The sequence below is a fragment of the Stegostoma tigrinum genome, chromosome 22 (assembly GCF_030684315.1).
Source record: "Stegostoma tigrinum isolate sSteTig4 chromosome 22, sSteTig4.hap1, whole genome shotgun sequence".
In the NCBI taxonomy this organism is placed as follows: Eukaryota; Metazoa; Chordata; class Chondrichthyes; order Orectolobiformes; family Stegostomatidae; genus Stegostoma; species Stegostoma tigrinum.
The window spans coordinates 51,675,812-51,687,865 of record NC_081375.1 but is presented as its reverse complement, the minus strand read 5'-3'; the positions used below and the strand labels follow the sequence as shown (position 1 = coordinate 51,687,865).

At 41.4% G+C, this 12,054-nt stretch overlaps 1 protein-coding gene across 6 annotated transcripts in view; it reads left to right on the top strand.

The window, feature by feature from the left end:
* tmem94 (transmembrane protein 94) overlaps positions 1-12,054 on the top strand; it is a 127,900-nt gene that overhangs the window by 72,282 nt on the left and 43,564 nt on the right. For all 6 annotated transcript variants that reach the window (XM_048554903.2, XM_059653825.1, XM_048554902.2 and 3 more), the window contains 5 exons: positions 2,875-2,979; positions 4,258-4,431; positions 5,105-5,308; positions 5,985-6,300; positions 10,823-10,996. In XM_048554903.2, coding sequence (XP_048410860.2) covers positions 2,875-2,979; positions 4,258-4,431; positions 5,105-5,308; positions 5,985-6,300; positions 10,823-10,996 — 973 coding nt within the window. The remainder of the gene's footprint in view (positions 1-2,874; positions 2,980-4,257; positions 4,432-5,104; positions 5,309-5,984; positions 6,301-10,822; positions 10,997-12,054) is intronic.

Sequence of the window (12,054 nt, the reverse complement as noted above, 5' to 3'; positions counted from 1 at the left end):
GATCATTAATATTAAGGTGAACAGCTGCGGCCCCAACTCTGAACCCTGCGGGACACCACTCGTCACCGGTTGCCATTCTGAAAAAGAGCCTTTTATCCCAACTCTCTGCCTTCTGTCAGACAGCCAATCCGCAATCAAAGCCAGTAGCTCACCTCGAACACCATGGGCCCTCACCTTGCTCAGCAGCCTCCCATGAGGCACCATATCAAAGGCCTTTTGGAAGTCTAGACAGATAACATCTACTGGGTTTCCCTGGGTTTACTTGTTACCTCTTCAAAGAATTCTAACAGGTTTGTCAGGCACAACCTCCTCTTCCTAAATCCATGATGACTTGTTCTAATCTGACCCTGCACTTCCAGGAGTTTAGAAATCTCATCCTTGACAAGCGTTTCAAGAATTTTACCAACTACCGAGGTTAGGCTATTTGGCCTGTGTAATTTTCCATCTTTTGCCTTGATCCTTTCTTAAACAAGGGGGTTACAACAGCAATTTTCCAATCATCTGGGACTTTCCCTGACTCCAGTGACTTTTGAAAAATCACAACCAAAGCCTCTGCTACTTCCTCAGCCAACTCCCTCAGAACTCTAGAATGTAGCCCATCGGGGCCAGGAGATTTATCAATTTTTAGACCTTTTAGCTTTTCTAGCACTTTTTCTTTTGTAATGCCTACCGTACTCAACTCTGCCCCCTGACTCTTCCTAATTGTTGGCATACTACTCATGTCTTCCACTGTGAAGACTGACACAGAGTACTTATTAAGTCCTTCAGCTATTTCCTTATCTCCCATCATTAGCCTTCCAGCATCAGTTTCGAGAGGCCCAATGTCTACTTTTACCTCTCGTTTGTTTCTTATGTATTGAAAGAAGCTTTTACTATCATTTCTAATATTACTAGCTAGCCTACCTTCACCATTACATCCGATTTTGCCTTCTCTCTTTCAAACTGCAGGCTGAACTCTACCATATTATGATCGCTGCCTCCTAAGTGTTCCCTTACTTTCGGGTCTTTTATAAAGTCTGGCTCATTACGTAGCACTAAGTCCAGAATTGCCTGCTCCCTTGTGGGCTCCGTCACAAGCTGTTCCAAAAAGCCATCCTACAAACATGCCATGAATTCCCTTTTTTTGGATCCACCAGCAACATTATTCACCCAATCCACCTGCATATTGAAGTCCCCCATGATCACCGTGACCTTGCCTTTCTGACATGCCCTATGATCCTCTCCTTCCTTATTTTTCTCTTTGTTATCCTCTGTTTGTTTTTGTAGCCTTCCTAATCTTCTGATTTCCCAGTGCTCTTGGCCACTTTATAGGCTGTCTCTTTTTCTTTGATACATTTCCTGACTGACTTTGTCAGCCATGGCTGTCTAATCCCACCCCGGATAATCTTTCTTTTCTTTGGGATGAACCTCTGTACTGTGTCCTCAATTACACCCAGAAACCCCTGCCATTGTTGGTCTACTGTCTTCCCCGCTAGGCTCTGCTTCCAGTTGATTTTCGTCAATTCCTCTCTCATGCCCCTGTAATTACCCTTATTTAACTGGAACACCATTACATCCGATTTTGCCTTCTCTCTTTCAAACTGCAGACTGAACTCTACCATATTATGATCGCTGCCTCCTAAGTGTTCTCTTACTTTCGGGTCTTTTATAAAGTCTGGCTCATTACATAGCACTAAGTCCAGAATTGCCTGCTCCCTTGTGGGCTCCGTCACAAGCTGTTCCAAAAAGCCATCCTACAAACATGCCATGAATTCCCTTTTTTTGGATCCACCAGCAACATTATTCACCCAATCCACCTGCATATTGAAGTGCCCCATGATCACCGTGACCTTGCCTTTCTGACATGCCCTATCTATTTCCCGGTGCATCTTGCGCCCCTGGTCCTGATCACTGTTAGGAGGTCTGTACATAACTCCCATTACGGTTTTTTTGCCGTTGTGGTTCCTCAACTCCACCCACACAGACTCCACATCCTCTGACCCTATGTCATTCTATGTCATATTGCTATGGGGCTGGATTAAATGTAGCCCAGACCAGGTAAGGGCAGCAGATTTCTTTCTCTAAAGAACATTAGTCAACCAGACGCATATTAATGACAATAGACCATTGTTACATCATCGTCATTGTACTAGCTTTTAATTCGATTTTTCTTATTGAATTCAAATTTGATCATCCAACGTGAGATTCAAACCTTTATTCCCAGAATGTTAATGTACGACGGTAGATTACTAATCCAGTGGCATTACTGCTATGCTTGTACTTCCTGAGTCAAAGAATCAAGCCATTTTGTATTTTATGCTTTGCAGACGTGAACTCATGGCTGGTGTCAAGAATCTCTGGTTTCCTGAAACAGCAAGAAAGAATGTTTTAATTCTTAGTGGCGTTGCTGCTCTGGAGACACTGTTGTTGGGAATTCTGTACTAGTTTTGTGAGGCTGGGGTTTACTAAAGGAGAGGTGTGAATTTTGAGTGCTAGCACGAGCTGAGGGGAAACGAAGACCAGTGTCCTCCCAAATTGAAGACGAGCAAAAATGTGAGAGAGTGAACTAAAGGAGAAGATGTCTGTATGAAGACAGGGGAAGAAGGTATCAGGGTGAACTGGAGAGTACAGATGGAACAGCAGGAACAACAAGCAAAGTATGATCAAAATGAGGTTAAAATTGATGAGGCCAAAATGAACTGTTTAAAGTAAACCAACAGCTAGTTATTTTCCAAGAGGTAATTGGGTGCAATAATTGTATGTGAAGTGTTTAGCATGATCCAGAACATGCAGTATTTATATATTTTTTAAACTGTCTGCAGCCCTGCCTCCTCCCACTCCCTCCATTCTTCAGTATTAGTCTGTAATTTGCTAAGTTTTGTTTTTCCCTGACAGGAAATGATGTTATGCATCTGGAGTCACTTTCTGTCTCTGCTGCGAGGGAGGTCCCTTACCCTTTGTTACACTTCCAGTCTGCTTCAGAACCTGGGTTCTGTTACAGTGAGTATTTGAAAAAGGCTTTACTTTGTGTACTTGGTAGCAACAAATCATCATGAACTTTCTCGAGCCAGATGTGTGAAGTGCACAAATGTTTCTAATCTGTGAAAATCAGCTTTGCGTATTGTTTTAATGGTGGTGTTTGTCAAAATATTACTGCCGTGAAGCCAACAGGGAGAGCTGACCCTTGATACTCCAGATTCAGTGAAAGTCTGCACCGTGAACACCAACTTTTTTGTAAGAGATTAAACATTTAACTGGCTCCAGGAAAATCTGTCTTCAGATTGCCTTTATCTAGGATTGAATGCAGTTTCACGCCTCATGCAAAAGTAAAATATTGTGGTCACACTGGAAAGCTAGCTCGTTCCTGGCCCAATGAATGTTGCATGGCCTGCTGACCATTTCCATTATCTTCTGGTGAATTTCATTCCTTGATGTTGATCTGGCACTGGTGCTAACTGATCTTTATCTAGGAACCATTCTGTCCCAATTGTTAAGCTAATGGCCTTTAATTTCCTGTTTTCTTTCTCCCTCCTTGAACTCTCATATTTCTCACTTATTGGTCTGATGGAAAATTTCCAGATTTGAATGAATTTTAGAAAATTAGCATCAGCGCATCTACTATCTACTTAGCTATTTCTTTTAAGACCTTAGTGAAGCCCATCAGGACTTGGACACTTGTCAGCATGTAGCTCCATCAGTTTGTTCAGAGCAACTTTGGTGATTGTAATTTCACCAAGTTCTCCTCTTCCTTCACTTTCCTGATTGACAAGTTACAGCCTGTATTCTATGTCCTTTAAAAACATCGGCTAGCAAAATTCTTTCCATTTTCAGGTTTGAAATTATTAATTGACCTAGAAGCTGCTGTTTGTCGGAAAGAATTCCATACTTCACCCCTCAAAAGGATGTGTTTCTCCAATTTCTGTCCTGATTGGCCTGGCTGTAGATTTAAGTTTATGTCCCTATCTACTAGATTTACCCCAGAAGAGGGAAAATGCTTCTCTTTATATTAAGACCATAACTTTTAGGAGCAGAAGTAGGTCACTTAACCCATTGAGTCAGTCCCGCCATTCAATGAGTTTGTGGTTGATCTGAGAATCCCCAACTCCGCCTTCCTGCTTTTTCCTCATAACCCTTTGAAAATCCATTTGAAAGTTACACCCTAGCCTTCCCTGTTCAAAGTTTCAAGTTCATGATCTGGAATATTGGATGTTACTGAACTTAAATCGTTGAGCCTGTATTTAGCATATGTACATTTATCTTGTCATTCTGTTTGTTTAGGTGCTTTGCTGTGTGGACAAACAAGGGATACTGTCATGGCCCAATCCCAGTCCAGAAACAGTTCTGTTCTTCAGTGGACGTGTGGAACCACCCCATGACAGCCTAGAGGACCTGAAAGATGACTTGTCCATGAGGTCATTTCTTCATCCAGAGATGGAAGAGGAGAAGGATGAGGTGAGGGTCTAACTTATTCTGTAATCTACCTATAAAATCTACTGCAGTTAATAGTTTAGTGCAGTATGCTGTGCTTTGAGATGGAAATGGGTTGTCATATATACTGTGTGGTCCTATATGTAGTGCACGTATTTGTAAATATTTTCTGCTCCTACTGTTTTGGTCCTTTTACCCGCTTTCTCACCAAACACAGCTGATGTCTGCTGGAGTACAGTTTCATAGACAGTGGTCACTGTCCAGTTGGTCATTTACCATATGCAGTTGTTAGGAGATGATCTCATCATGCTGAACGTGATCCTCAGTCAGGTCCTGACTTTATCTGATATCATGCATGAAGTCTCCAAGATGGCAGTTGACCATGCGTAATCATATTTCCTGTCACCAGCTCAGAGGAGCAAAAGGAACATAAGAACCCCTGTCTTTCCAACCAAAGAAATCTACAGTTATTATTGCTGCAACTGATATAAGTAACTCCCCATATTCTGTTCAAATTCTGGACATAAAAATCTAGGTGATTGATTGGGATGGACTCCAGTTCATCATAGTAATACGCAAATCAGTGCCCATCGCCATGGAAATATATTGGTTAAATAATGTACTCTGCTCCATGATTATATGATACTGTTTTTAAGGAGCATTAACTTTTTGACCTATGTATTTGGATAATGTCTAGCCCAGGGAGGCTGATGCTCTGTTGCCCACCACTGGTCTGGAGTTTGTACACGTCGCCAATGAGATGGGACAGGACAAAGAAGAGAAGACTGAAAGCACTCCACGTTTGAGGAAACGCAGTGAGAATCGACGTTGCAAACACCTGTCAGGTTCCAATGTCAGCTTCAGCAAAGACACAGAAGGAGGGGAGGATGATGTGACACAGGTAATGACTAGATCAGCAGCTGCTATGTGTGAAAGGCATGTTGGCAAACAAGTGCTGTATGTGTTTTGGCAATGGCAGGGTAGTGACGGTGGGTGGCGAGCAGAAGACATGGCTATTGTCAGGGAGTAGTGAGTTGATACCAAGTGGAGTTAGTGCAGTCCATCTCCATTTTTATGATTATTGTGAATTCTGATAATGTTCTCGTAAGAAAATTGGGTTTATGATTAAACTCATCTTTTCTTCTTGCAATGAAGGAGGGTCAGTTATATAAAATTCTTGGCATTTCTGGCTGACCGAGGATTCGTTTGGAGTTCTTTTTACAGCAAGTTGAATATAGGGCAACATTTATTTAAAGCCCCTAGCCAGAGGCATGTTTGTGGTCTATGAATTGCTATTTTCCTGTTAGTTTCATACCTGCTCCCACGTTACCCCAAGCAGTTGACCGTAGACTTTATAACATTGGGTGGTCTTACAAGGGCAGGAAAGTGGACATGAGTGTCAGATCAGCCATGATCTTGTTGAATGGTGGAACAGACTTGAGTGGCTGAATGGTCTAATCCTGTTCCTATTTCTTATGGTCTCATGGGTTGATGAATCATTCAGGAAGCCATGACACTCCAAAAGCATGTGTTGAAAGGCCTAAATAAGTTTGATTCTGATTCTGCACTATTTACAGGTGAGTGGTATTGGTGAAGACCTGGGCCTGGAAGCAGAGGATTACATCTGTGATTACCACTTAGAAATGCTGAGCCTGTCACAAGACCAGCAGAACCCGGCTAGTATTCAGTTTGATGACTCAAACTGGCAATTTCACATCTCCTCACTGAAACCACTGGGCCTCAATATCCTCCTCAACCTGTGCTACTCCACTGTCACTGAACAGATGTGCCGCTTCTCCGACCACCTATCCAATATCGCCCTGCAGGAAACATCCGGTGCAGCCATGCCCATTCACATTCCTTGGGGACTCTGTGAATTAGCCAGACTCATAGGTACGTGGCTATTCCAGTCTTTCCAATTCAACTTGTGCTAATTTGATCAGTTAAAGATATGTAACGTCTGAGCCAAACCATAAATGCGACATGAGTTTTTGGATCTTATTTGTCCTGTTAGGTGCCAGATTTAGCTTAGTTTTTTTATTGTTGGATGTTATGAAGAAAATGCCTAGTATGAATATAAAAATAAGAGCAGAAGTAGACCATTCATTCCATTGAGCCTGCACTGTCATTCAGTAAGATCATAGCTGATCTAACTGTGTTTGATTTCCAATTTCCCATGTACCCCCGATAACGCTAGACCTCTGTGCCTAACAAGAATCTGTCTAGCCCTCTGTCAAAAATATTCAATGACCCAGCATCCACATTGCCTTCCAAGGCAATGTGTTCAAAGTGACAAAACCTTTGCTTAGAAAAAACATTTCTTCTCATCTCTGTCCTGAAGGAGCCACCCCTAAATTTAAACAGTTCCCTACATTTGGACTGACTCACAAGGAAACATTCTTTCCATATCCACCTTGTCAAGACCGTTCTGGATCTTGTACTCTTCAACCAAGTCACCTGGTACTTTTAAATTCCAGCAGAAACAAGTCCAGCTTGTACAATGTTTCCTTGTAAGGCAACCTGCTTATTCTAGGTATCAATCTAGTAAACCTCTGAGCCACCTCTGGGCATTTATATCCATCCCTAAATGAGCCCAAACTTGCACATAGTATTTGAAATGTAGTCTCACCAGTGCGCTGAATATTGCAATATTGCAAATATTGAAATATTGCATCCTTAGTTTTCCATTCAATTGCTGTCCTGATAAAGTATAGCATCCCATTAGCTGCCTTAGTTTCATGCTATATCTGATTACCAACTTTTTGTGACTCGTGCACTAGAATACCGTGATCCATCTGCACCTTGGAAGTCTGCAATCATTCTGTACTTAAGTAATAATTTTTCCTAATGCTTTTTGTCAAAGTGACCATTGATTTGCCAGAGTTTTTTCTCCACTCTGACAACTTCTGGGTCTTCACAATGTATTTTCCTGTCTTGGTGTCAACTGTGAATTTAGTTATCATGCATTTACTCCCCTCGTATAAGTCGTTGATGGAAACTGTAAAACGTTTGAGGCCCCTGTGCACACCCCGGCAGGACTCCACTTACATTGTTGCCTACTGTGTTTCCTGCTTTCCAGCAGCCGGTCTTCTATCCATGCCAAAATGTTACCTCCTGCATGTTAGCTTTTCTTTTCCATCATCACCTTTGATATGGCTCCTTATGAAATGCCTTCTGGAAATCCAGCAGAGAAGGGCTATATTTGCTGATTTCTCTTCCTGAATCGAGAAAACTTTGGAAAATTAACACCAATATATCTGGAGAAAGTAAGAACTGCTAATGCTGGAGTCTGAGATAATACAGTGTGGAGCTGGAGGAGCACAGCAAGCCAGGGAGCATCAGAGGAGCAGGAAGGCTGATCTTTCTTCTGAAGGGTCCCGACCCGAAACATCAGCTTTCCTGCTCCTCTGATGCTGCCTGGCCTGTTGTGTTCCTCCAGCTCCACACTGTTATCACCAACGTATCTATCTGACTAGCCACCTCTCTTAAAACCTTAATATGAAGCACACCTGGACGCAGAGACTTGCCAGCTCACATTTCCAGTTTGCTTCATTCTACTTGCCTTGTGATAGTAATTTTGCTGAGTTCCCCTTCCATCCGCTGATTGCCAGCTATTTCTGGAATATTTTTTGTGCACTTTATTATAAAAACAAAAGTGAAACATCTGTTCACTTCATCTGCCATTTCCTCACTATCTTACATTAACTTATCATTCTTGTTCTCCAGAACACCAATACTCACTTTACTTCAGGCCAATCAACCAGAAATGTTAACTCTGATTTCTCTCCACAGATGCTGCTAGACCTTCCGGGCTTTTCCCGCAGTTTGTTCTTGTTTCTCACTTTACTCTTTTCCTTTTTAAATACCTGTGGCAAATATTGTGACCTGCTTTTACATCTCTAGAAAGAATTCTATCATACTCTGATTTCTTCCTCTTAACCTTTTAGATATTTTCTATTGTTCTTTATGTTCAGACTAATCATCTAACCTGTCACTCATCTTTGTGCTGCTGTATACTTCTCTTTAAAGATAGAGAAATCATCAAACTTAATTAACTGGGGATGGTGGGCCCTGATTAAATGAGAAGCAAAAGGTTTCTTTTCATCCACAAAACTGATTGAATTGGCGGTGTAATTGAAAGCTCCAATTGAGTCCAACAGTTTAGATTCAATATTCTTTACTGCCAGGCATTTGACAGGTACAGTGGGAAACAATTCATGTAAAAATATTAATTGAGAGGTGAAACCGGCTTCTGTTTAATGGAGAAGGTTCTACACAACCTTATTAACATTACATTATAGTTGTACGGATAAATAATTATCTGAAAAGTACTTGTCCCAAAACATTTTTCCTACTCATTCAAGGTATTTGTTGACATATTGTGAAGTATAAACATCTTCCCAAAAGAAATAACTTGGATTAGCAGGAGCAAATTACTGCAGATGCTGGAATCTGTACTGAAAATAAAAAATGCTGGAAGTCACAGCGGGCCAGGCAGCATCTGTGGAGAGAGAGCAAACTAACATTTAGAGTCTAGATGACTGTGATGAAGAGTCATCTGGCCTACATGTTTGCTTGCTATCTCTCCACGTATGCTGCCTGAAACAGTGATTTCCAGCATTTTTTTGTTTTCAATAATTTGGATTAGCCATTCAACTCGGTGGGGGAGGGTGTGGGAATGCAACCTTTGCTGCTGTAGCTCGATCTTAAGATGTGGATGTCAAACTGCCAGGATCTTACAAATTAATTGTTGCAGACTGCTCAGTAAAATAGGTACAGGATGCCCTCACTTAAAGACAGGGTTGCATTCCTGAAAGTCTAAATTTAAGTGAAAAGACTTTAACTGAAGCATTGATCTCCCATTGTTAAACCTAGAAATAGGTTCCTTATGACCTTCCATAGCAGAGACACAATTAAAACAATATGCCTACCATCTGTAATTGACATGGTGAAACTCTGATGTTAGTAAATGAGGTAACTGTTAAAATAAAGTTAAAAATATAAGCAATTTAACATTTTACTTACAATATCCTCAGGGGAGGACCCTATATGAAATAAGGGGTGCCCCTTAACCTCACCCAGGGTCTACTGCAGCAGAACCTTTGCTCATTGATTTTTGGTCTACATCATATTGAAGCCCTCACTTGTTCCTGGACACATTATGTCTGGAAGCCCTTTGTTTCTGGCTACCACGCCCAGGCTCTGTTCAGTTGGGGGAGGTTCTTTTTTTGACTATCTGGGGTGCCTTGGCCTGCGTTCCCACCCCACATGAAGCAACTGGAACAAACTTAGAGCAAAACTCTCAATGCTGAACGAGATTTCCTGTCACAATAATCTAATGATGTTTAAGCAAAGTAACTAAAAGAGTAGATGTTAAAGGTGGATTCTCTGACTTTAAACTTCAGCCAGCACGTGGATTTCAGTCATGATTTCTAAACTTCAGGCCTTCTCAGATCCCATTCCAACGAGTGGACAAGTTTAAATGATATTATGAGTCATTACTCTGGGTAATTGAGAAGGCAACCCCATGATCATTATTTTTATTAATTTACAGGATCTGTGTCCGTTGGTGAAGCCATCATTTGTTGTCCTTAAAAAGATGCCTCAAAAACAACCAAGTGGCTTGCTTTGGTTATATTAAAGGGTAATTAAAGGTATACCATTGGGAAAATCCTTCCTGCATTTACCCTGTGTAGCGCTGTTGGAATTTTACAGGCTTCCAAGAGATACCCCGCTAATTTTTCTAAACTCCAGTGAATAATAGTCCTAACCAATCCAGTCTGTCTCTATGCGTCAGTCCTGCCATCTGTCCATTCCATGATTACCCTGCCTGAAGGCAGAATGTTGGCTCATTTTCTTAATGGTGCTGCATCCTCAGCAGTTTTTCTTAGCAGTCCTTTTTCGGTACTAGTTTGCTCCTACTCTTGGGGGAGAAGTAGGAGGAGACTGATCCCAAATCCAGTTCTTTTAGAATAGGAATTGAACCTGCGTTGTTAACATTGTTCTCAATTACACATTAGCTCCTGAGCTAATCAACCAATGCCATTGCTGATACTAACATTATATATCACATTTAATAAACTGAATTAAATTTCCCAGCTGTTTTGGTGGAATTTGAGCTCTCATCTCCAAAGCATTAGTTCAAGTCTCTGAATTTGAGGCACTTGCTAATTTTTCTCCTACCCACAGTGCACTGTAGTCAATGTTATACTTTAAACCAAAGTAACAGAAGGAATCAGATGATTTTAGTTATTCATTCTTAAAATTAATAAAAGAGGCCACGGTCCTACAGTGTAGAACATTAACAGATTTAAAAGAAATACCCATGAGGCAAGGGGACACGTTCCATCGTTCTGAGAAAAAGCATGGAAGAAGCAATATTACTGTTTAAAATTGATTGTATTTTATTTTGTAGGCTTTACTCCTGGAGCCAAAGAGCTTTTCAAACAAGAGAATCATCTGACCATGTACCAACTTCCGACAGCAGAAATGGTAAAGGAACCTGTGCCGCAGAGACTGTTGTATGTAACCAAGAGGCGACCGCCACTCAGCCACATGATCAGCCTTTTTGTGAGAGATACTTTGACCAGTGAGTGTTGTTTTGGATGCATTTTGCTTCTGAAAGCAAGACTAAACTTGAACTCCCATTAGTATCCAATGCCTGTGAAGTGATTTGCTCACACCTCGCTTTCATAATTAGCAGTGTAATGATCGCCGTACGTTTTGTTGTTGGTTGAGTGATAATATTGATCAAGAACATGAGGGGAAAAACTAAATAGTAATGGCTTTATGGCCCTTGTCTCATAAACGAATTCCCATTTTTAAATTTTTGTGACTATAGTACAAGGATTGGCTAAAAAGGGAGAATGAATTAATGGTTTAAAAGTTTTAATTTTTCTTAATGAACTACATGCAATCATATATGTAAACGGACAAAGAAACATAAGAACTAGGCGCAGGAGTAGGCCATCTGGCCCCTCAAGCCTTCCCGCCATTTAATAAGATCATGGCTGATCTTTTTGAGGCTCAGCTCCACTTACCCGCCCACTCACTATAACCCTTAATTCCTTTACTGTTCAAAAATTTATCTAGCCTTGCCGTAAAAACGTTCAGCGAGGCAGCTTCAACTGCTTCACTGGGAAGGGAATTCCACAGATTCACAACCCTTTGGGTGAAGAAGTTCCTCCTGACCTCAGTCCTACATCTGCTTCCCTTTATTTTGAGGTGATGCCCTCTAGTCCTAGTTTCGCCTGCAAGTGAAAACAACCTCCCCGCCTCCACCTTATCTATTCCCTTCATAATCTTCTATGTTTCTGTAAGATCTCCCTTCATTCTTCTGAATTTCAATGAGTATAATCCCAGTCTACTCAGTCTGTCCTCATATCTCAATCCTCTCAACTCTGGAATCAACCGTGTGAATCTCCTCTGCACTCCTTCCAGTGCTAGATTAACCCTTCTCGAATAAGGAGACCAAAACTGCACACGGTACTCCAGGTGTGGCCTCACCAGGACTCTATACAGCTGTAGCATAGCCTCCCTGTTTTTAAACTCCATCCCTCCAGCAATGACAGACAAAATTCCATTTGCCTTTTTAATTACCTGCTGCACCTGCCGTTCTCCTTTTAGTGATTCATGCACAAGGACACC